The sequence below is a fragment of the Orbicella faveolata genome, unplaced genomic scaffold (assembly GCF_042242905.1).
Source record: "Orbicella faveolata isolate gen_17 unplaced genomic scaffold, um_ofav_v1 contig_46, whole genome shotgun sequence".
In the NCBI taxonomy this organism is placed as follows: domain Eukaryota; kingdom Metazoa; phylum Cnidaria; class Anthozoa; order Scleractinia; family Merulinidae; genus Orbicella; species Orbicella faveolata.
In genome coordinates, this window is record NW_028301576.1 from 33,034,153 (window position 1) to 33,060,300 (window position 26,148).

A 26,148-nucleotide genomic window follows, 5' to 3' on the forward strand; every position below is an offset into this window, starting at 1 on the left:
CTTTGTTAATCGAGGTTATACTCCACGATGTAGTCAAAAAAACTTTAAAAGATCACTTGCTTACATGTGTTGTGCTTTAGCAATAGAGCACTTTTTCCTCGTTTATATAGCTTCATCTAAACACGAGGAGGGTTGGGAGAATTCGAGATAGTTATGTAAACCCGAGACGTAGTGAAGGGTTTGCTTAACTTTCGAGAATTCTCCCAGCCCCCGAGTGTTTAGATGAGGCTATGTAAACATGGAAAAAGTGCTCTATTGCTTTAATAAAATAATTCTCAAAAATACGCGCGAATCTGAACGTCACAACCGTGTTTACATACTCTCATCTAAACAGACCTATCAACCAATCAGAGCGCAGTAGCTCAGTTATTTTACAAAGGTCTTTGTTGTTTACAATCTCAGGACATGACAAACACTTTCAGGCATAGAATATAATGAAGATGGAACTTACGTTAATGAAAAAACTGGAAGTAAATTAAAACTCACAACTTTGAAATTAGATATAGCGAACTCAAATTAAGACAAAACAAACTTCCGAAATTGAAAGTGAGAGACTTAATTTAAATTTCTGCTTATTTTCAAAATTGCAGTAGTAATATTTGAGTAGTGCTAGTATAAGGGAATTAACTCGTGAATACAACTAATTGAACTGCGTTACTAGCGAATGTTCAGCTGGTTGTTTTCCAATTACGTGTGAAAACTCAAGGAAATTAAAGATCTAGATTCACTACTAAGTGGTATTGGAAAACTGCTGTTGGCTTTTCTAGAATTTTCGATCAACAAAGAAATGACCGAGCTACGGTAAATCCTCTCGTAACAAAACATAAAATGTGAATTGTGCTATATATTTTAACCGGAAGGCTTTAACTCCCAGTTTTATCGTTAGCAAACCAGCTGTTAAGTTCCATTATTATATGGCTAGCTCCGTGAGCTAGCGGGCAAGATAAATCAAATCCCGCGCTGTGATTGGCTACCCAAGCGGGAGAGATGGGGCTGCCTTGCCCGCTCGGGACTACCCGTCCTGTCCCGCAAGAAAAATTTCCCCGAAAGCTGTATAATAAATCCTTTATTGACCAAGCTTGTTCGGTCAAGATGACTGGATATTGGCATGGTTCTTGTTTTTCTTGTTTATGGACCTCGACTCCATCTCGGTCCATAAACACGCAAAAAAAGAACTTGGCCAATATCCAGCCATCTTGACCAAACAAGCTTGGTCAATAACCCATATATACGACCATACAAGTCATTCAGGAGCTTATACATGCAAACAGAAGCGTATAACCCCTGATGCAAACCATCATGTCGGAAACATGTTAAGCAACAAAAGGCAAATCATTTTAGGTCTGGGGTTCAAACGACTCCAAGTGAAAAAGAAAAAGAAAGGGCACATGATAAATCCGAATAGCGTTCACTGTCACCTTCATCCTTTTGTTTGTAAACGGCAAAACGAATCTTACATCTGGGGTACAAACCTCTCAGATTCCTTCTTATCTTTTTCTTGATTTATTTACTTGATCTATTTAGCCCATCACAATACAAATATTAACTGATTACATGTGATACTTATATGGAGATCTCTGTAAGTCCTAACGGGCTTTTCAGAGATGTCCCAGTCAAAAAAAGTAACAATACATCAATTACATTTTTTTGTGATGGCTAACATAAACATAACGAAGCTTTTGTTTGGAATCAAGACATTTTTAAAACCTGCATTTAAAATCAGTCTAATTATTTTGTATATGAAAATAAGTTTATATGTTCTTTTTTAAGAGCCATCTTACAAAGTTTAAAAACTTTCAGGCAAATGATTCCATATTTATGCTCCCTCTGTACCTTATAGAGAATTTTCCGTAATATAGTACTCTATTAGTCAATAGGAACGTTTAAAACTGAGGGCTTGTTGTAACTTACGTAGAAGTTCAAAGGTAAGTCATCATTGAAGTTCATTGACGTATAAATACATACAAAGAACTATAATGTACTTGTGGAGCTCATATGGTCATTAGTTTCAGAGACGTAAAAATCTGAATTTCAGGAATGTCATAATTCTCGCTTACTTATATACCGTGTCATAATAATTGAACACTGATTGCATACGTGTCGAATTGGTTCAAGTAATGATACAATATATCAAGTAACGCTATACCACGGTATTACAGTTCACAATGACTGCACTATAGGTAGTGGCCTGCTCTACCGATATCTCTTGATATTTTCAAAATTTTTTTAATTTTTAAGTTGTTTTATGTGGTATTCCATCAGAGTTCATCATCAATATATTAACCTAAAAATTTGGTATAGTTCACTTGTTCTATTGTCATTTCTTTGATTTCATCAGACAAGTTATTCAGTAACTTTTTTTTTCTTTTTTTTTGTCCAACTCTATGAAACGAGTTTCGGGTTAACTTCAATGATAATTTCTTTGTTGAGAGCCACAAAGTAATTTCTTTCAATTCTGATTTACGGCATTTAAAAACGCATCAAAATTTTTATCGCTCTAAACAACTTGGTGTCATCTGCAAATAGAATAATGATAAACTCTTGTAGCTCTTATAACACATAAATGTCTTTGATGGAAATGAGAAAAAGTATTGACCTGACAGTGATGCTTGTTGCACTCCTTTACTAGTGCAAATGTCTAACCATGCACTCATAGATTTCTACTGAGGCCCTTTTGTTAAACTACTATATTACACGTTATTTCTACTTGCAGTAAAATATACTTTAGGCTCGTTCACTCCTTCGTTTTTAAGCCGCTATATGGCTAGGCTTTTCTTTACTTTATATATTCTATACCCTTACCCCTAACCTAACCCTAAAGTAAAGATAAAATGTGAAAGTTTACTTCTCAAACTCATTAATAATTCATAACGGTGTTTGGATATCTGATCTTAATTAACATAAATTTTTACGATTTTGTTTCTCCGTTTTCTCCTTAGGTTTAGTTTCGATCGAGAAGATATATCAAGCAATCAACAGAGTGTTTGACCACATGTCCAAACACCTTGAAGTTCGTCAAAAATACTCCGCTGCGCGTCGTATTTTCTACTCTCTTCTCGGTGTTTCAAAATGTAGTCAAACACGGTTTTTCGTGTTTGATATATTACGTAAAGAACAGAGAGCACACTTTTCCCAGCTATTACGAGTAAGAGCGTTACACGGGTATCTTATCTTACCACTAAACTAAAAGTTATGATATGATACAATAAGAAACTGAGTCAAAAGTGGCTTGTATGACGTCAAAATTCAACGATCACTTTTAAAAATTAGCTTCTCCAGTTGCATCATGGGAAATTCCACACACACAGACACAATGAAGGCTGCTGCGTATGAAATGGCGACCACGCCCACAAAACAAAAGGCCTGCAAAGATAGAAGGAGAGTAAGACACATTACTTCCAAAACATTCGGATGTTTTATTTCGGACTTTTAATTTTCGGACACTTTTTACCTCATTTCGGACAATTTCGGACACTGTGATGAAACATAATTTAAGCAAATTTACGCCTAGAAGACACGAATTAGACTGAAAAGACATATGCGAAAATGATAGTTTTTTCTGCACCTTCAAGGTTGTAGAGATATACCGAGGAAAAATTAATATAAATTCTATGAAGCCTTTCGTATCACAAGGAGTGTCTCAACTAGAGTTCGCTTCATAAAGGAAACTAAGAGCTTTAAAGCTACTCAAAAATTTTAAACTATAATGTAAATATTTCGGACGGTTTTCTTTTCGGACAATTTTTTTTGTCCGAAATTAAAATCGTCCGAAATTCTTTGCAAGTAATGTATGAGTTGTATGTCTGGCAAGTATGATAAGAGAAACTACACCCGTAGGAATAATGGAATGACCGCTATAGTAATGCCTATCAACTTAACTAAAAGTAAAATTTGTTAAACTCGCAGTTATATTACAAAGAACAGAAGCAAACCTTTCGAAATCAGAAAGGAGTGTCTCATGTCATACACAAGTCAAATTCATGACTATTATCAAGCAAATGTTACTCACAGTGTGGACATCAGAATAGGCTTGTACGGTCTCATATGATACACTTAATACTATCAGAGCAATAATGTGCACAAGATAAGCACAGTATGTCAGGCGGCTTAGTGGAATCCAGAAACGAGCAGACAGGATCCTATCTACCAAACCTTCAAAAGAGAAAAAGCAAGGAAAAGTTACCATCATTTCCGACCTCGTAGATAATGTAATGGTCTTGTGTATAGACACCTTGATATTATCTCTCCCATTGTTCTACCTATTTTTCGTTTCTTTTTACTTTTACACATTGAACATAACATAACGAGATTTTAGAAGTTATTGCCACTCCAGTCCCTCGATTCGTCTGCACCACAATAGCAATAACAACAATAATCTTTATTTTCCTTTCTTCCTTCTGGAATTAATTCGTCTGCAAACTTCAAGAAATGTTCTCTTTTGTGTGAAGTGGCTTATTTCTGAGGTAGAACAAGGTGCCACTGCAATTAACCCAAGCGCTGTACAGCGGTTTATAGATCTGTACATTGTATTGTGTACGTTGTCTCTGTCTTTCATACTGCTTCAAAAATTCCTTCTCTTTATGTAAATATGTGAATGTTGTATTGCTTTTGAATTCTCCCACCAGTATGAATACTGAAAGGTAAGTAAGAGGCAAGCAGAATTGTACGGTAATAAAAATACAACTTGAAGTATTTATTTGATTTTCCATGTGGTAGAACCTTGAGTTACAGAACGCGTATTTGGGCCATTTCACGTCTTTGTTGCACTTGCAAATAACTTACCTCCGAGCCCGCGATGACAAGCAAAAATCACCCAGGCTAGTGCCAAGCTCCACGCACATCGCGAGAAAGTCCCGTATATGATATTCTCAGCACGAGAGAATGGTTGAGGATTGTCTTTTCTCAGAACTTTGTATTCACCATACAGAGTAGACAGGGCGAGAATGATAGCAACACACCAACCAGCCATATTGAATAAGTATGTGTGAACCTTACAAGAGGAAACAGTTAAAATGTTATAGTGAGTGTCGTCGCAGTAGTTGCCTCACGTTCATTCTCTTTCTCAAGCACAGACTTAAAATAAGCTTCACCTTTATTAGCAGATTGGTTTACTTAGAATACAATAAATGTCTATTATGATACTTAAGTTAGCGGCCTCATCCCCCCCCCCCCCCCCCTTGATGTGTTAGAAGGATCATGATGATGATGATGATGACGATGATGAAGATGATATTTAAGGTGATTCCTCGGAATTGCATTGTGCATCCTTACTGCTCAGAATATCACGCACAATCAGCACGCGCACACAAACGAAATGGTTGTTTTTTGTAAACGAATCTTGGGTTACGAGAGACAAATCATCGTTTTTTTCACGGAAAGTAGTAGTGGGATCTAACAATTTTTCCATTTAGTTTGAATGCAACGATCACCTTCTTTCCACACAGTGAATATAGACCAATTTCCATTGCAGAGTAACACAATTATCACTGAAAACGAGAGCATAGCTAGCACTCGTAAAAGATAACTGATACGTGGCCTCAAGAACACCGTGTCTTTGGAACATATTGAATCCCTGTCGGCTAAATATGGGTGCCTTTATCATGAAACGTACATCAAATTGCAATACATCCATTGTTGTATTTCTCGCTTAACATTCTCACTATTTTTCTGCTCTGAAAAAGCGTTAAGTGAATGTTGAAATATAAACGTTCTGAAAGAAGATCATTTAAGGTTACAGTATACCTTCGGGTCGACAATTTTCTTCAAATTTGGATTTTTGGGTCAAAATAGTGGTCGAAGAATAATCTCTAATTTCTGAAAAAAATTTTTGAAAAAGGCTAAATATTGGCGGAGAAATGGCGGTTTTACGTTTTCACTGGAAGTAAAAGTTTACCTCTTGATTGACAGCCCTATGGCGCGTATGCAATCAACCGAGACGATTTTCGCGGGAATTACCTATATGGATGTCACGAATTGACTACTCAGTTGATCAGCATTGTTGTTCTGACTACCCAGCATTTTTGATATTAGGCGTGTCTCTATTAAGTTATAAGTAAACATAGACCACGTTTAAACCATGGACCAGTTCGAAAAAACGAAAACAGCGAAGAACGAATGAAAATACATCAGTGAATGAAGAAGCGAAAGTTCGCCACTAGGATGAAGCTATAGTTATCGTATAAGGCGGGCAAATATTCGTGGTAAGAGAAAAGAAAGGTTCTGTAAAAATTTCGGAACTTGACAGCATATAACAGGGATGCTGACAGAGACTCTTCTGATGAGTCCGATATCGACGAATCGTCGGACTCGTTGACACCATTTGAAATATTATCCATGCACAGTTGCCCACACACAGTTGCTCTCCGCGCTGTCTTTTGTTTGTATCCTTCGCTCAGCCACTCTAGCGTTCGTATCCTTTTTAGTCTTCCCCATTTTGCCAGACCAGCTTCAAGAAAAACCGAGCTACAGAAAAATTATCCCTCTGCCTTCGGTTCCTTGAGCGCATTGCGAAACACAAGAGTTTTTTAGAGATTCGCGCGTAAATTTCACCAGGAGGTTAACTGTAGTAAAGTTTCCCTGCACTGATTGGCTTAGTTATCTGAGAACCCAGTTGAAGGCGTTTGTGGGCGGAGTTTATTTGCGAAGCAGAAAAGTTTTCTTAGCGCTGTTTTCTCGAATAAATTTTTTCACTTGAAGCAGACACTTTAAAGAGTTATAACTCAAAGGGAATTTGTTCAATTGCTCTTAAATTTGGACAGTGGCTAGTTTAACATATAAACTACAAAAACGTGTCTGGGAATTGTTAATTTCGAAATACTTTTTCTTCGAGAGCGATTTTTGTACGATCACTCCACATTTTTTTCATCCTATTTCGAAAATGTTCTCTAACTTTTTACTGCAATCGAATATGCCAAAACGCAGACACGTTGTTTAAGCGCTTTGGGCCCTGAAACCGAGGAAAAAATTAAATTGGCGAAAAACGAAATTCGCTTTGACTTGTAGCTTTCGAAAGGTGATTCGGGCGCTCGCATTTAGTGGTCGTGAAAAATTCGACAATTCACTTTCTTTCAAAATTCTTGGTATAGTTTGATAGCCAGCTCCATAAGCTTTAATTTGATGTAGGGGTTTAGGTATCTACAGCTTAAACTGCACGCGCTACATCGCTTGCGCGCGAGACACCCCTGAAGGTATACTGTAACCTTAAGGAACTATGGGGTTTATTGAGGGTCCTCCTGCTCCTAAACGAACACTGTTGTCCCCCCATTTTTATTTCAACATTTAAGTTCCAACAGGTAAACAACAAACACGTAAAATTTGCAAGAAAATCAAAGTAAGTCAGATGAAATAGACCAATTTCGATATATTAAAATTCAGCCTAAGACAATAGACCTCACCACGAGGCTCTGGGGAATAAACCCAACGAACTCTGTATTTATTCCCCGGAGCCTCGTACTGAGGTCTATTGTTTTAGGCTGAATTTTAATATATCGAAATTGGTGTATTAAGCTATGGGTCATCAGATTTATGGCTGAACTGACTTTGAAACTTATATTTAGTAATCAATGATGGGACCACTGGGTATCATTTACATTACGTACGAACAAATACAAGTTTGAGCATTGTCAGAACTTCCGACTGAAACATAAAAACAGACCAAAAGGGTTGGTATGATCTTGTTACCTTGGTGCGTAGCCTCCAGTCCTTTGAGTGAATAAGTAAGTAACCCAACACCATACCAACAAGGTACGGAGCAATGCGACAATAAGGCTTGACATATATGAGAGACCCAGAATCAACACCAGCATCCCTGGCCCTACAACAAAATGTTACAATAAGAATTCACACCCTACTTGTGGTACTTGAAAAAGATTTCTCCTTACTAGTGTAAATCTTAATGATGCACTCTTGGATTCTGCCATCGGATAAATATGAAAAAAACATAACTGGCAATGAACAAGCTGAGGTCTTAAGACCCCAGAAAAAGGAAAAAGTTTACAGTTAGGATAAGATTCTAAACTGTTTTCTATATCTATCTTCTGTGGTAAACATAATTCCTAAGTTCACAATTCTTGTTTCGGGTTAATATTTACCATGCAAGAAAAGGTTGAAAATATTTTAACAAGGAAAACTCCCAACATTTCAACTAACTTTAGTAAAAAATTCTGCTTTGAGATATTTCTATTTCTATGCTGTAAAGAAAACGACTTTAGGAATTACAGCGAGCTGTTAAATTTGCTTTTTCTTAATTGCTTTTCAACTAAAATAGCTTTCAATGTAAGATCAAAGTCTATTTTGTTGATTGGCCTCATTATTTAAATGCGACATGAATTTTTTTTTTTCAGAAATTACAGTTCCCTCTAGGATTACTTGAGTTCCCAAGAAACACCTATAGGGTCAAATAATAGTTACCAAAAACGGCCATCCATATAATTTTGTTAAAAAAAAGAGCATGGTGACCCCATCTTTTATTGCATGTTTGTACATTTATACGCGTAACATGATTATCAAATGTACAAAGTTTGAGAATTTGTTTATCAATACTGCTTCTTTTTTCTGCTTGTTCTCTCACCTTTATCTATGTCACACAACATCACATGTTTTGCATTGTGAGATTTTGAGCTAATTCTTGATCATCAGCAATAGTTCATGAAAAACATTTTGTTTTCTTGTAGAATTTGTATTGGTGATGTGTGCTTTCAAGTTAGAAAGTAAAACAAATTAGGTTATGGGCCCTTTAAAAGATAAAAAACAATGTTTCTTACTGATTCGCTAGAGATACAGCATCGAGGTCATAATGAGCATAGAGGACAGCTGTTGTGATAAAACTGATACCAGCCAACACACCAGTAATTGCAAGTAGTCCTGGCAGGCGAAATCTAGAGACAAAAAATAGGTCAGAGTAACAAACAAGTGAATATTAAGATGGCCTTACACGAGGGGACATGTCACATGGACATGTTGCCGCAACATGTAGCAACGACATATCCATAAACTGTACACATTAGGGGTCATGTAGCTGGGACGTGTAGCTGGGACATGAGTCAGGGGAAGGATTACGACTTGCACAAACACACCATTTCTACTCTGACTAAGTTTAGGGTAAACTGATGTGTTCTTAGCCAATAAGAAAGTAGACATTGATGCTTGTAGGCTATTATGAAATGCTTGATAATCTGCCTAATCAAAAGTTGGTATAGATGTTATCAGTCATGTCATGGTCTATCGCACATATAGCTACAAGTTTGGTAGACTAAATACACACTAAAGTAAATAGTCATACACAATAAAGTAAATAGTCAAAATAAGACAGCAATGCTGCTCCCTCCACTACCACCCTGTTATACCTGTATGCTGTGAAGAGGATGGCAGGAGCAATGATGTAGAACTGCATATCATTAGCTAGGTACCACGCCCAACCCATACACTACAGAGCAAATATACAGTAGAACACACAAGTTAGTAAATATACAACAGACAGACGGTCGAACCTCCAGTAAGCGACCACCCAAAATGTCAAGCCTAGGTGGTTGCTTATGGGAGGTTGTCGCTTATGAGATCTTAGACTATATTGGGTCAAAATTGTGCCTCATTAGCTTATGATAACTGCAGAGACTTACTCCCTGTGCCAATGCCCATCTAACCCATGTAATAACTTTTTGTAGCCATAAAAATATTGAAGCTTTCCAAAGTATTTATTTGGAGTATCACTCTGCTAAACTACCTTGTAAGGCAAACGGAACAAGTCTCATGATAGTTACAAATTGAATCTAATGTCATGGTTGTCTAAACATTAGGGGCTTGAACTGAAAATCAACTAATAAGGATAGGATTGCTAGCTTTAAATTTGACAGCCCTATTATAGTGCTGGTGATTTACGTGCTGTTCTTGAGTGAACAGTAAATCAGTTAAGACATTTTTAAAAGGACGTCTCTTTTAAGACTGATAGAATACAGTGTATGTACATTTTTCTTCAGATTTTAAATGTTATATTCATGTAAAAAGTCAATTTCAAAAAATAAAATCCGGTACTTCCCAATGAGAAATTTCCATCTCTTGCACTACCAAGGAATGTGATATTACAACACCTTAGTATCCAATTTCTGCTCTATTTTCTATCAAGTGGTCGCTTACAGGAGGTTAAAAACAAAAGAAAATTTCAAACTTAAAATTAGCTCTAAAAGTGGTCACGGTTGCTTACGAGAGGTGGTTGCTTAAAAGAGGTTCCAAATATAGTGATTTGACTGGGAAACTTTTGGTACTTTGGAAAACTGGTTGCTGAGGAGAGGTAGTCACTTACAAGACGTGGTCACAACCAGGGGTTCGACGGTATATACACAGGTTAGAATTTTAGACACATTGTTTTCTGTCTTTCAGTATTTTCTATGTTGATCCTCACTCCACATGCTAAAATCTTTTGTAAAATTCTCTTGCCTCACGTAACTCAGTTAATTCTTTCTGCTCCCACTTCTGCTTTTTTTGTGATCAAACAACATTTGTCTGAGAGCATTAATTAAATTAATCTTGCAATTATTATTATAATTTTTACTTCAAAAAACTCACCGATGCTGCAAAAGAAGTGGGATAAAAATTGTTGATATACAGCAGATTTGTCCACCAGTATTTACTACACTGTGTTTCAGTTTGCACTTCATACCAAAAAGGGCCCTCACCAAGAAACCCCGTCATTGTGTGAAAAAACAGCAAAACAAACATGTAAGTTGGGGTTAACCTGTTTAACAAGAAGAGAAAAATTATGTAATTGAGTCAGAGTTTGATTAGCAATGTGTATTCAAATGCTTCTTAGAATAGTGTATATAATAAGGATATCCGATCCTAGCCTTTGCGTTTTAATCTTTTCCATTACAATTATGTGGTGTGCTATAGTAAGTGGTATGCAATGACTGATTGCAGAAGTTCTTTTAGTCAATTTGGCAGCATTGTTCCAACCAAAGAAAAGGTAAACATGCAAGTTATTACTTGAGGAGAGTGCCAGTATATGCAAATGAAAAACAATCAAGAAGACTATAGTGAAGTCTGTGTAGTGAAGGGTGCTTTTCTTTGTTTCGAGTAATCTATTAACAAAGATTAAATTAAACCTTTGTATAGGGGCAAAACATCATAAACAGGAAAAATCTACATGTACCTCCAAAAACGATGAAAATAGTACTTGAAGAGCGGAAGTTGTCCATTTTTCTTCTCCATACGACGCAGTGACAAATAAGCAACTAAGAGACCACTGTTGATAAAATTTAATGCCAGAACATCAGAAGATTTGAACAACATAAGCAGAATAGTAACACAAATTGGATGCAGTAGGAGGTCAGACTAAGGATTGGGTTATTACACTCTACAATTTACAGCAGCACTGTTACTGATAAGCAAACATCACAAGTAATATTTGTTTCATGTAAAAAGATATGAGCCTCAATCAACTGTAGGGCTAATTAGCTAATTAGGGTTACATGCATATCTCATTATATGCTTACGCATGTTACAGATGATTTCCAGTCTGTACTGCACACTCTTGAGAGTTTCTTTGCATTTTTTTGTTTTGTTTCATGTAGGACATCACAAAATGTAAACATTTTACAACTACCTAAATGAAGTAAATTCAAAGTTTCAAAACATCCGCCATTGTGGATGCAAAGTGGTCGAAACGACTTCGCACTGTAAAAATCAATGAAGCTGTTGGGAAAAGAATTTGAAAGACCTTAAAGATAAGCTATGTGGCTCGTAATGAATAACATCGATTCGCATTCCATTGAGTGAGATTTATAATGTTTATAAACATTAATATCAGGGTGCTGAGACTGTGCAGTACAGACTGGAAATCATCTTAAATGCACAATGATAAACAGTACAGCACCCACCTTAGGAAAAAGAAACTGTCAACTGAAAAGGTTGCATTGCCAACAGTTTGAAATGTAAAACGGTGAATAATGTCATAGGCTAACAGCAAATTACCTATGGTGAAGAGAAGAAAAATTGTAGTGAGAAATAAGACTCTAATGTACTTGTCTTTTCCTGTCTTTAGTATTAGTTTAGTGTTCAACCACACCCTATCTCCACAGATCTGCCCTAGTTGACAGCTGTGATTTACAAAGTAACAATAAGTGAGTACTTACTGAGTGGTGTTGCCATTGTTTGTATAGAGTACGTATGTCCCAGGATGACCCACCACATGCTTAGCACTCTCATACCATTGATGGAGGTTATGGCAGTTGAAGGAACTTTGGTATCCATAATGAGCCTCGTGTTTTGAATTAAAGAGAAACACAAAAAGAATTGTACCACCACATCTGTATCAAAAGATGAACAAGACAACAATGTTAGTAAGGATTACATCCCACCATTTGTTTAACTAGAGATGTTATTTTGCCTCAGCCAACTTATAACAGCCTGGGCTAAAATTCTAAAATTCCAAAATAAAATTTCCAGTATGTTAAGGGGCATGGTCACTCAGGTGAGGTAAGGTTAGGTAATTCTTAAACTAGTTATATTTTCATATTAACATATAACCTATGTGTTCTATACAGTCTTCTATTTGCAAAATCACATCCACATAACAAACTGGAATGCTTTTCCAGCACTATAAATGACACTTTCAAACAAATTAATATAAACTTGAAAAAAGTTGGACCAATTTTTTTAAGTATACATGAACTCCAATTTTGCCCATCCATGCCTCTGTTTTTCCAAGTGTCTGTTTCTTTTGAGTTTTTCTATTTTTTTTTTGTCATAATATTTCAATGATTCTATGAGCAGTCAGTGCTGAAATTACCTAACCAATCATGTGACAGTTAAGACCCTTTAGAGCCAAATCAATTATGTTCAAGATCCAAATCACACTCACTTGGTCTAGCTGGCTCCTGGTGAAAGTTTGACAAAGTTATACTTGCACTAAAGTTCACGTCATGGGAGGATTGGAGTAGATTTGTCTTGTCACTGTCAGGATCACTCTTTGCCAATGGATTTTGGACGTGAGAGGCCTGGTTGTGATCAGCTACTATGGAAACATTTCTGATTGGCATGAATCCATCACTTTTGTTCACAGGTGAGGAGTGTGACTTTCTAAAGTTCACAACAATGTCGATAATCGTCCCAACAAGGCAGAGGAATAGGATTAAACCACACAGTATCCTGTGCAAATTGATAATAAAAACAATATGGGGGGTTTCTTCCTTTAAAAGTTTCTTTCAAACAGATGTACTGTATATATAGAAAAGTTCACAACTTTGTGCAGAGAAATATTATACTGCAGTAAATTAAGGAAATTACAGCACTGGACAGCTGCAGTGTCAGTGATGCAATTGTACTGACGATCCATAAAATAGGACCTCAAAACTCAGGGCTCAAAGTTAACAACTAACTGGTCGCATATGCAACTAGATTTTTGGCTGTGCGTCTAAAAAATCATGTGTGGTCGCACCACTGCACCTTAAAAGCCAAAGTACAGTGCGACTTCTCTAGTGCTTACTCACCTGACCATACTAACGTACTCAGATTGATAAATATAAATATAAACATAGATATAACACAACCAGGCGTCAAATAATAAAGTTGCACCTTTTTCCTTTGGTGTGTGTTCTATTCGTCATCTTTAAGCCCAATTTCCCAGGGGATTCTCCGAACTAGAACGTTCATTTCTTCCCCACGTTCTGTGTTGTAAATAACTCCGCTGACACATGCAAATGAAGGAATGAAGCACATGCTTCTTGCACAATCGATGATCTAGCGGAAAGCGTGAAAACTGGGGACGAGAATTAAATCGTGTGCTCGTTCTTCGCCAACAACAGTTACAGAGTGCTGCGTTTTGTAAAGAAAGTTTTGTTTTCGCCTGTCTGACATACAAAAATGTCCAGTGTTTTCGGAATGGGCCAGTCCACAAGTTCTATGGCTTGAAAGCTAGCCAAATGAGCAAAGTTCGTGCTAGTTCTCAAGAATACCCAGATGTTGAATAAATCAAGAATCTTCGTGAACGGAATTTCAAAGGGAGGCAAACAACAAGCAACTGGATAGTGAGGATACTCAACGGAGCGACGTCAGTAGTTAATATCTAAGTATAACCCTTGTGTGAAATATCCTGATTCTTTTCTTCGTTGTGTTCAATACTGCTAGAATAGGCCCATATTGCAACACGAAGCCTGAGTCACTGTTTTTGGAGCGTTAAGTATTCTTTTCAAGTAGGTGCTCCATGTATTTGAAGCTGTGCACCTAAAATTTTTAACTCTGTGCCTAAAATTTCGGCAGTGCACCTAAAAATTTACACCTGGTCGCACAAGTGTTCCCAAAGCCAAAAATAAACTTTGAGCCCTGAAACTATTAATATTTTCTCACCTGGTTCACTGTTAAGTTAGTAGGCTTAAGTATTTTTCAATGAAACATAAGGAAAAGGAGCATACAAAGATACAGTAAGTGTCTAAAGATCATAATTTACAAGACAGTGAGGCTTTCATAAAAACTGTAACCACAAATTAACCCTTATACTCCAGTCATCTTTGATCAAACATTTTACAAAGAGTTCATGAGTGCATTAAACAAGACATTGAGTTATTCCGAGAAATTGTACTTACAAAGTCATGATTACTCCTGCTGTGTATTCTGACTTCTTGTTACAGAAAACAGGTTTAGAGTGGGAATCTTTTGCTGCAAAAGCGACTGGTTCTGGGATTAGCCTTGCCAGTGTTTGATTATATTCTTTATTCAATCCTGATGAAGATAGATGCAATGATTCAGAAATAATGTGCCTGGGTATTTAACAAAATATTTGTTCTGGATATTTAATGATTGTATTTATGTTGGGCAACCCTAAAACACGGAATCCAGAATCCAGAATCTAGAACCCAGAGCCAGAATTCGGAATCTGGAATCTAGAACTGGAATCCTGGAATCCGGAACACAGAATACATAAACTGGATCATTGATATTGAGAACGACAACAGAAATAAAAAACTTCAGCAATATCCAGTAAAACAATTCAATATGGAAAAAAAATTGTTGTTTTCTTCTTTGTTTTCAGCTTCAACCACAAACTGTAATTGTAAAAGAAACGTGAGTAGTTGGCCCAGTTGTTCAAAAAGTGGATCCCTATCGTAGGGTAAATTATTATTCAATCAGGGTTAGGAATTATTCGGGTGGATAGAGTGACCCATCCTTTGTCGAAACTGGTCCAGGCAGAAGTGTGGTTCTTTTTTAGATCATTTTGCTTTGAGAAGACCAGTGAGTACCACTATAGCAAAAAACCTAATCACACAGCATTGACATCAAAGTGATGTCAGCATGCAATGAGTTTCTGGCAATCTATAGGAATCTTTTAAGGACGGTCCTACTATTTTCAGTGCGCAGACATTCTGTGCATCACACAAGGCATGGTTTACACGCCATGCATGCGCTGACATTGGCATTCACGCAATCAGCTATGCTATCAGGTACACGAATAAAATGAAAGCAAAATTTTCCTACTGTGACAAAATCAACTAACTTTGCCAGCAAGCTAGATATACTAAATCTTGAGCCGTGATGCGCAACCTAAGCAAGCAAAGTAGGGCTATCTTGCCTGTTTGGGATTACCTGCTGGTTTTCTATATCATATAATAAATCCTTTACTGACCAAGATTGTTCAGTCAAGATGGCTGGACAAAATGGTATGGTAGCCCACCACTCTCACGGCAAAATAAAATTCATCATGGCAAAATAAAATTTGAGACAACGAATTCAAATTTCTCCTGGCAAACTAGATCAAAACATTCACAACAAAAACAAAAACAGCAAGAGCAGAAACCCTCACAACAAAAACAAATCGCTCACAGCAAAACCAAATGGCAGTCAGAGGTTTTCTGTCAGTGGTTGTCCATGTACAACACTAAACGATCAACATGACGTGGATTTTCACAAATCTGCAACGCGTCTGTCATCTTGGACATTTCACGTAAGCTAAATCTATTTGTGAACCTGAATCTGTCCCATTGATAGTTCTGGACTTCTTAAGATTTTCTTTTTCCCGATGATTTTATAGGGGGTTCAGTAGGGGGTCATTGTTTTGTCGAAACCCTCAGTGAGGATTTCTCAATTTTCACACATGCTTTAATCGGTTGATAAGCTAAGTACTTCATGTTTTATGATGTTGTAGACTTGAATTATAATTCAATGAGGTGCAGGGTATTCTGCAGTTTTGCCCACATTGTCCTCCTGTACTATTACAAAAAAAGACAATTCAGTACAGCTTATATATTCTTATTCAGAATTAAAGCAAATCAGAGGAAACTCTTCAATGCCCACAAAGGCATGCGGATGACACAAAAATTATGCAATATTATCTGAATTAAAATACCTTTTCCCCAACTACAGCAAAAATTGTCTGTACCCTTAACAGCAAATCCACAATTTGAGCAAAACACACATTTAAGTACCAGTACACACATTAAGAAACCAAAAAGAAGCGTGAAAATCCATGTTGTGTTGATTGTGTAGTGTTGCACCACCTACTTGGATGACTGCTGATCAAAAACTGCTGACCCCCATTTTTTGGTTTTGCCATGAGCATTTCTGCTTGTGCTGTAATGAGTTTTGCATTGTAGTGATTGATTTTGTTTCGTTTCCTCAGAAATGAAACGGTAATGTTTTCAGTTCAGGGGTGAACTATTTACATAGTGATTTGTGATATCCAATCAGAGTAAAGTTTGTAATTGTTAATGTAAATACGGCAGCAAAATTTCAGCCAAAACTCAGTGCATCATAACAAAATGTGTCATTTGCAACATTTCAGTGAAACTCTCGTTTCTCGGTATTATCTTACAGAAGAAAACTGCAAACTGGACTTGATAGCAATAGTGAAAAAGAAATATATTTTCGAAGTAGAGACGCTGCCACACCACACGATTTGTCCACCAATGCGATATTTTAAGCTGATGGAAGCAGTTAGTTTTGTTTAGTTCAACAAAGAAATGGTACTGTTTTCCATTTTAGAGTGATTTATTGACGTAGTGAGTACAAATGTTCTCAGGGTAAACGCTTGTAATTCACAAGATAAACATGTTCAGCGGGAAATAACTTCTCGAAACTAAATTTTATTTCGTGACGCGGAAAGAAAAGGAGATTAAAATGTCATGCAGGTAGAAATACTTGGCGACTTAAATGTTCCTAAGTCTTACTGAAACGATGTATTCTAGAGAAACGAAGATATCTGTTTCCGTGCTTGATTTACATGTGATTTAGATCACAACTATGGCGACATAATTTTGGTCAATCAGAACACTTGTCAGGAATAGCAATCCCGCCCCTTTTCTGTGGCTGTTTACGGGAAAAGAACATGCACTTGGTGCGTGTGGACTATACTACAGATACGATATATTGTGGAAGGTAACTAATTCATCGTATTGTAATTTTTAAAATTAACGTCGGTATATTGCAAAATAGGCACAATATGACTTTTTTATGAGGTTTTCTTCATATCATAGGTGTTGGCATTTTCCAGATTTAGTTGAATTTCTCGAATTTTCCGCCACAATTCCAGTAGCTTTACTTCTTAGAGCGCGTTTTTAAAAATAAGAAAACTTGTATTTCGACATACCATGGCATTTCAAGAGCTGGATTCCATGAAAACACCGATAGCATTTGTATTTTAGCTTCATAATATTCAAGCGAAAGTGGAGGAATAATTGCACAACTGTCATCACACATGAGGCGTCCTTTTTGAAAAGAAAAATATACTGCGTCACTGACAACGAAACGTAGAGTGTCGCATCCATTCAAATCAAGGACTTCCCGGCACAGAAATGGAAAAATTATGTGTGAAATGCTTTTGCCTCCTAGCTTTATTTAACCTCACACACAATACTTTGAATTTCTGAAAAATTTGGCAGGTGTGTGCGGCCTGCTTCCCAAAGCACTTACCCTATTTAAGACCAAAGTCTGCGATTTTTCTAACTTATTTATGGCTTGACCCTTAAATTAATACCCTGTTCGTTCAGATCTGCTGTAGTTCTCTACTTCAGAATGACGTTAAAGGTAGTGTGAATGGCTTTAGTTGCTGGTCTTATCGATAATGATGAAAAATAGCTTCTTCTAAAAAACGTACTACCTAAGACTAGAGTGCAAAAACCATACCCAGTTTGAGACCAAAATGACCAAAATCGATACTCTACTTCTGACTAAAATGTCTTAAAAAAACATGTCCCTCTGACACTGGACATACCCATATAGCCGATACAAGGGAGCAACTCCCTCCCCTTGGGCAGAGTCAAAGTGAAGTATCACAAGTAAATACATTTCAAAGCACGTTGACTGTCATAACTGATACATGTGTTAACAACTTAAATTAATTAGCCCTTTCTGTTTTACAGTAGGTTCAGTACTAAACCTCACCTGGACAAAAAACCCCAGGCTCTGGCAACTGAGCAGATCAGTGTGGTGCTAAGCGGTGCATTAGCACATATCCCCCTCACCCCAGGACTTCTCATGCAGAAGATATCAAAACCCTGGCCTTTCGCAGACTTTGAATACCTTTCCAGAAACGAAACACCATTTCTTTCTGAGAAATAGCTTCTTGTTGCTTTTGCTGTGAATGTTGGTAGTTTGACAGGAGTAATTTGAATTTGTTGTTTTGAATTTTGTTTTGCAGTGATGAATTGTACTTTGCCGTGACAGTTGTGAGCCACCATATAATGGTCCATGAAACAAGCAAAAAATAACTTGGCCAATATCCAGCCAAATTGAGTGAACAAGCTTGGTTACTATTTTTGCTACCCCAACGTAGTGATTCCGTAAAGTTGTGACCATCTGAAAACAGTAATATAAACGATTGCTAACATGATCCTAAATTGCCCAGGGTTGTTACTATGGTTACAACTTTTTGACAGTGTTGCAGATATAATTGTACCTGTAAAGATATCTTGTAGAGCATAAGTTACATCCTCTTCACTGCATTGTTTGGGTGCACAGATCCCCCAACGAATAGGAGTTGCCTGGAAAGCAACGAAAAACAAAACAATCTTTTAAAGAGGAAATCTTTGTGATGTTTGCAGTGTACTTCCAATCCTGGGAAGAGCTGAAGTAAGCTACCTGAGGGAAAGTACACATACACGGTCACACTGAAACACACCCTTATTTTAAAGCGACAGCACACACACTATACTACTAGTTTGGTCACAAGACAGTTTCCCACACTAAGGATGTCTGTGCAAACACTACAATAAATTACTGCAAGTGTATAGCAGTTTAAACTGAAACAAGAAGATCTGTTAGATCTTATAACCGCGCTTTTAAAATTTAACTGTTTTCTTAGTACTACAGTCGCAACGCAGTGCATATTCCAAAGCAATCTTTGATGATTCATTGATTACTGTAGACATCACAGCACTTGATCAACATAAACTCTATTATCGCACCATCAGTCGTAGCCGTTGTGACATCTCCGATGACGTAATAGTCTTAATCTGGAAGTTTCTTCGGGATATGTATGGGCATGAAGATACGAACACTATTACAAACCGCTTTCTTTCTTTAAAGTCACGATTAAATTTAATTGTTTTTTTCCCTTGAGTTAAGGGTTAGCAAAGAAGTCACACGAGTCACATAATTCAAGAATTGCGTTATCTACGGCTATCTTTAGTACGGTGGTTATTTCCCTATCAATGACGTAATCTTTGCACGTTCTGACACGTTCTTTGCTTGGCTTGCAAATATTTAATTTTCTTTCCGATCTATGAACTGGCTGCGATGAAACAGTCAAAGGATTTACTTCATTTGCCTAAAACTGCAAGAAATACTCGCAAAATTACAAATAAATTAATGACCGTCGCTTCTGCCGAAATAAACTTGCAACGTAAACACGATCTTATTTGTCACGTAGCGAAAGTGAAAGCTGCAACGTCAGCGCATTCCATTACTGACGTAATACCTTTTTTCAGCGTATTTATTATTCCCTTTAAATCCAACGCTTTGATAAAGTGAAAAGAAAATATATTTTACCCACAAAAAAGAAAACAATATCTGTAAAATTGTCCGTGTGTTTATGTTTTAACAGGTTCTGGCGGAAAAACATCACACGTTGCGTGACTCAAAGTTTGGCCGAGCGGAGGTCTGCGTCTGGTCACCGACAAAAAAAAAAATAAAAAAAATAATAAACCACGGGTAAACCTAGAACCGCGCTCGGCCCATGGCCGCACGGTTAATAAATGTGTGGCCTGGCTCTAGCTTAAAACACTGAAACACTATCACCTTAATCCTATTGTATCAACGACGAAAGAGCAGTTTCTCACTGGTTCTCAAGAACCCATTTTACATAATGATATTAAACTCCCAACATACAGTTCAACTGATTGGTAACATCTTATTTTACATTCTGGATATCATTTGTTGTTGTCTAAAGAAGGTGTCCATAAAGAGCAATATAAAGAGCTACATACCAAGTTCAGATGACATTAAGATCATGAAGTTATACAAAAAGCGCACAACTTGTAAATCATCATCATTATTATTATCAGTTCTTATACTTGCATCATGGGATGCACAAGGCCTCAACTTGTAAACGTTATTTTGCACTAATAGTGCACAATGAATAACCAACTATAAAAATCCTCAAACACACAGAGAGTAGTCATTTAATTCAATTAGTGGCATGAGGTGACAAGCAGTCTATATACCATGACTCACCTCAGTGATATTAAAGGTAGGAACTGCGACAAAAGCCAGGCAATAATGAGCATTTACAATAGACTTAGTGCACTCACTGTAGGATCCTAACCAACCAAGATTCCCAACAAAAAGTCCGCTTTGAGGTTTACCAATAGCATCTAAATCTGTAGAATAAAAATAATCAATAAAATTGTAATCTATGAGGCACAGACTTCCATATAATGCTTATAAGTTAGACATAAAAATTACATATCATTACTACTGGCCTTAGTTAGTTCATAGGGACAGTTACTGAGGTCAACCAATCCGTTTGGTATATTGCTGGTCCAATAGAACTTTTGCATCAGAGTTGCAAAAGTTTGTTATTGCTCAGGCTAACACCCCATGCTTGCTGTCATTCAATGGCAAGTAAGCATGAGGGAGTGGTTTCCTCTTGTTGATAGCGGAACTGTCCAAAGTTGAGTGCCATGATACACCTTTCTTGTCTACTATATGGCATGTAAGACAAGTATTGTAATTGATACTTGTAAGACAAGTATCAATCACAAAATAAGACAAGATAATTTAAAATGATTAGAAATGAAAAAATTCTTGAGTAAAAGGGCTGAGAAAAATGAACGGAAAAGGATAATAAAAAAATTTGGAATGGGCAATCACAAAAAAAGTCCAAATTTTGGCTTCTGCAAGCACCAAATTAAAAAATTCTACATTTTCTATCTGTTTGGCCAAAAAATAGCTTTTTCAGCAAAACCAAGGCCCATTTAGCGTCTTGGCAGCCAAAAACCTGATTTAATGGTTACAAACAGCATTTTTTGGGCAACCTTTAGGTCCTGAAAAGGTTAAAGGCCCTTTTAAATAACTTAATGACAGATTTCCCTACCTTTTCATATACCTCAACTTGTGAAATCCCTACCCTACCTGAAGCCTCAAAAAAGGTACCCCTTTCTGGCAGAACCTCCCCGTATAGACCATTATAAAGAGTAGCCTCCCCCCCCCCCCACTCTTACTTTGCGACAAAGTAGAAATCACAAAGGTGTACCTTTCCAGAGAACTTCCCTTTATTTCTGCCATAATATTCAAAAACTTTTTCAATTTTTTTATGCTTCTCTAAAGCCCAATCCAGGCCCCCTAAATCTGCTCCTGAAACTATCTTCTACCCAGCAACAAAAAATGTACTTCCATATTGATGTCTTCAAACTCCACTACTTTCATTAGAGTTTGATCTTAGAGAATTATTATTATTATTAGTGTCAAATCCAGACAGTGCACAGAAAGTCCCTCCATAGATTTGCCAGATTTCAATGACACACACATCACACACACACAATGCTATTTTTATCGCTTGCATCTGCATGATTCAGCAAAATGTTACACTTCATTGTGAAACAGGAAAATTCGTACGCTGTAAATTTGAAAAAAATTATTCCACAAAATCAAAAGCTCTTTCTTCTAGGAATTTATGTACTGTACCATCAACCTTTTTTCCTTTTTCAGTTTGAAACAAAATAACACCTTGATCTCGTTCGCAAGTCAGATGTTAGCTAACAGCAGACTGCACGTTTTTGTTTGGTGTTTAGAGTGTGTGAAAATTCACTTCGTGGCATGGATGGGTCTCAAATCAATTAAAGCAATTCTTAAAATAATTTCGTGCATGAACAAAATATACACCAGAAAATACTCACAAGGATAGGCAAGTTTAGAAGTACTCAGCTTCTCCACCGTTTCTTTGCACTGCTTGCCGACGTTCGCGAAAGAAATATTTGGAAGCTTTGGAAATGGCAAACCAAAGTGCTGTGCGATCTGAGCGTAGTTTTTGGAAAGTAATCCAGGAGATGCAGTTGAAGATGTTGGAATTGGACAAAACACCAAGAAAACTGCAAAGAGTGCAAATGTTTTCCTAAGAACGTCCGCCATCTTACTTGCACGCAGCGTGAAGTGAGGGAAACGCCAGTTGCACGCAATGAAACGGAACACCGGTCCCTTGATCCTCTTTACTCCCACATCTATATAAGAGTAGGGAGGGGAGGGGCGGGGGGGGGGGAGTCCTGCAAAGGGATAGACCCATCACTACAAGACTAAAGGATAAAAATGCAACAAAAAAGGATAAGAAGATAAAGAAAACCTAGTATAGACATAGCTTTAGTTTTATTCATTATTTCGCTCGATTTTGTTCGATTAGACTGACCCCGGTAAAATCAATAAATGGAAAATAAATGAATTCAATCTTTGAGCGGTTTGTGGCAAGAACTCGAAGGGACTGACTTAAGGTGGTATGGTACCCTCAATATGGACCAAAAAGTTTGTTTAAATATGGTGAAGAAATATCAATTGTGTGCTATTGCACTCAAGAAGAGAAATTAAATTTCTAGAGTTTTACTCAAAATGGTTGCTATGGAAACCAGCCACAGCCTTTTGAAGTAGTGTTTTATAGTATTGACGCCAACACTTCCTGCTCTTTTACAAAACAAGAATTGACTGTCAAATAAGCATATCATGTAAGTTTCTGTTTTGTTCTGTGCAATGAACCTAAGTTTTGACAGTTAACTCTTATTTTCAGTGCTTTTTACCGCTTTATTTGGAAATAACCTTATTTTTTACCACACCCAGTGGACAAATCATCTCATGTCACGTGACAGATCTTAAAATGTTACGATTTTTTTGGTTTATATCATCGCGACACTATTGGTCTGTGATCAGCCCAAGTTTCGGGAATTCTACTTAAAAACCTTGCAAAGTAGAAATGTTGGCGCGAAGTCAGTCGGTACAAAAGTGAAGAATACAAAAGCAAAAACCGACACAACATAGAATGATTTTTTGAAGGTGTACTATATTTCGGCTGGCCAAACCAGCCTTCTTCAGGTACAATGGAAGATTTTACATTGGTGCGTGTTTTTATGTAGCCGATATTTACGTACCATGGACCATGGTCTGAACATCCGCGAAGAAACATATTAATTGTTTCCATTTGTTTTCTTTTATTATGTTATTTTATTTTACCGTATGCTTATCTTCAATTTACACTATCAATTACTTTTGCGTATTTCCGGTATTACGTAAATATTGGCTACATAAAAATACGTACCAATGTAAAATCTTCCATTGTACCTGAAAAAGGCTGGTTTGGCCAGCCGAAGTACACCTTCGAAGAACGTAGAATGTACTTCTTCGAAGTACATTCTACGTTGTGTTGGTTTTTGCTTTTGTATTCTTCATTTTATATGTAAAGCCGATTAGATCACTATTGATCCAACCTATACCAGCAGGATCATCGTTCCGGTTGCTTGCTTAAACATTTTATGGTACAAAAGTAAACTTTTGAGAAAAATGCACTTTAAGTTTCTTACACGAAGTATTAAGCGTTCAACGAGCCACAAATAGCGGGGAAGGGGGATGCAGATTGGATCTCGGGGGAGGGGTGCAATGGTTGTTCTATTTTGTAAAAAGTTCCCGCAGTTGTGGGAAATATTCCTTTTCATAAGGGAAATGAATGAGCCTGTGATGGCAATTTGAGGCAAAGCTTTTCACAAATAATTATACCAATCGAGTTGTGCATGTCTTAAAAGTTTTTTCTCAATAGTTTCGTTCACATAAGTTAAAAATAATCTATATTTTTGGTCACGTTCTTATAGTAAACAGTCGTTGCTATGGCCGTTGCTACGTGAAAAAACTTATACCACTGTGTACTTTCCTTAAATTTCACACTCATCTGGAGGGAAATTCGGCAAGATCGTTTCAAAATGTTTTTGACAAGTCCTCAAGGGTCTTAAGTCTTGTATTTCCAAGAAATTGAATTTTTCATGAACATTGCCATATTTTAGGGTACCATACCCCCTTAACTGTCTGTATTGTATAGAACGTGAACCAGGCAGACCCAAAAGAGAAAAACAGCACTCCTTCAGCTAGGTGGGTGACCATGTAACGCTTTTCTAAAAAGGAGCCTTGGATGACAAACAAAAAATTCAAGGAGAGCGTATTTTTAAAAACACTGACCTTGTTTTTCTTATCGGTAAATTTTGTTGTTGTTGTTGTTTTTGATGCTTATCTTGGAAGAAGTAATACTCTTATTAATTTTACGGAAAGCGGTTTGTATTTCTCATTCACGCTATTTAGCTCCTGTCGTTTCTATCCACATGGACTTTGTTACACTGTTATAAGAAATATTTGGTCATACGTCAATTTCTGGAGATAAAGTTACGTTCCGTTGGGTAACGCTATCTTGATATACAAAAATCAAAATGGCCATCGACCAAAACAAGTGCAACCTTCTCTACAAATGCTAATCGGAGCAACCTTTATATACTGTATAGCCCGTGAACAGGTTCTCTAGTCGGGTTAGGGTCAAGAGAAAGCGGGAAGAAAGAGGATAGATGAGAGAGGAGGGGAGACGCCCCAACCCCCACCCCATCCCTCCCGGCCACTTCTTTCTCGGCCGTTCCTTCTCGGCCCTTCCAGCCGGAGTCTTTTCACCGACGATATACTTTACTGCGCTGTTGGAGCAGCGCACGCATGTTCCAAATCTTTCGATGTCTGTATAACATTAGAAAACAGCCCTAATAAAATTAGCCTGCAGTGCAGGCGGATTAGCGCGCGAAGCGCTTTGCGCGCGTTCATGTATCGCGCTAGAGCCCGCTACAGGCTATAAGAAAATGCGCGCGCTGATTGGTTAAAAATCTGTTTCTATCAAACAATTAGATCATGAACTCGAGATTTCTATCGCGTGATAGTTGACGAGGGCGCAACCCGAGTCAACTATCACGCATAGAAATCCAGAGCAAATAATCTAATTGTTTTAGTTTAAATCTATTAGTCATTCAAAACTTTATCTAAATCCCCTTCACAGACACTTGGAAAATGCCAAGAAGCGACCGCCATTTTGTAAACGAGGGCACACCGCTACGCCACTTACTATCTATCACGGAATAGATAGTGAGTAGCGTAGCCAATCAGAGAAGAGCATTCGTGATAGAACGCTAGTAGATTTATACTAAAACTCGATAGAACAAAGAGAACATGTTTTCTATTTCTTAATTACATAATAAGTCAAATTATTCTTGCATTTTGATTGGTTCATAAATCGCAAGGATGTGTTGTTCGCCATACTGCCAACCGGACATGGAAAATAAGTTATATTTCAGTTGCTCCCTGATGTCTGCAAATACCTGTACCTGTCAGGTTATTCATACCCTCATCATGCCACAATTTTGGTTGTGTGTCCTCCAAGTCTCTCGTGGACTCTTGCGAACTGCGAAACCGTGGCATTTCAGTGGCCAGTTTGAGCAGCGAAGATAAGAAGCTTATACCTTTCTATTCGGAAGTCCCGAGTCCTTCTTACAAAACGATTAAGTGGAGAAGTATGCTCCGTAGTGATGTTTAACAAGACAGAACCTTCGCGATCGTTGCGGATGAAAACATTAATTCTTGCAAACACGCGCGTTGACCCCAGCCAAGTAGGTCAAGTGATACCATTCTCCACCACCCGAGTGGAAACCATTAGCGGCTGATAAGCATGTGACT

At 37.4% G+C, this 26,148-nt stretch overlaps 1 protein-coding gene across 2 annotated transcripts; it reads right to left on the reverse strand.

Moving 5' to 3' along the window:
- Window positions 1–1,484: 1,484 nt before the first annotated feature.
- Window positions 1,485–26,020, reverse strand: LOC110045442 (nose resistant to fluoxetine protein 6-like). 2 transcript variants are annotated; one of them, XM_089277159.1, is made up of 15 exons: window positions 25,800–26,020; window positions 20,653–20,798; window positions 18,878–18,962; window positions 14,574–14,709; window positions 12,854–13,140; window positions 12,126–12,299; window positions 11,871–11,964; window positions 11,144–11,236; window positions 10,561–10,729; window positions 9,345–9,424; window positions 8,763–8,876; window positions 7,681–7,813; window positions 4,783–4,990; window positions 4,010–4,152; window positions 1,485–3,363 (listed from the first exon to the last, which is right to left on the reverse strand). In XM_089277159.1, exons 1-15 carry the CDS (start codon window positions 25,891–25,893, stop codon window positions 3,247–3,249), a joined length of 2,073 nt encoding a protein of 690 aa, XP_089133285.1. In that variant the 5' UTR covers window positions 25,894–26,020; the 3' UTR covers window positions 1,485–3,246. The 2 variants fall into 2 exon arrangements, with proteins under 2 accessions (XP_089133285.1, XP_089133284.1); XM_089277158.1 differs by lacking the exon at window positions 25,800–26,020 and adding an exon at window positions 22,317–22,613.
- Between the last annotated feature and the right edge of the window lie 128 nt (window positions 26,021–26,148).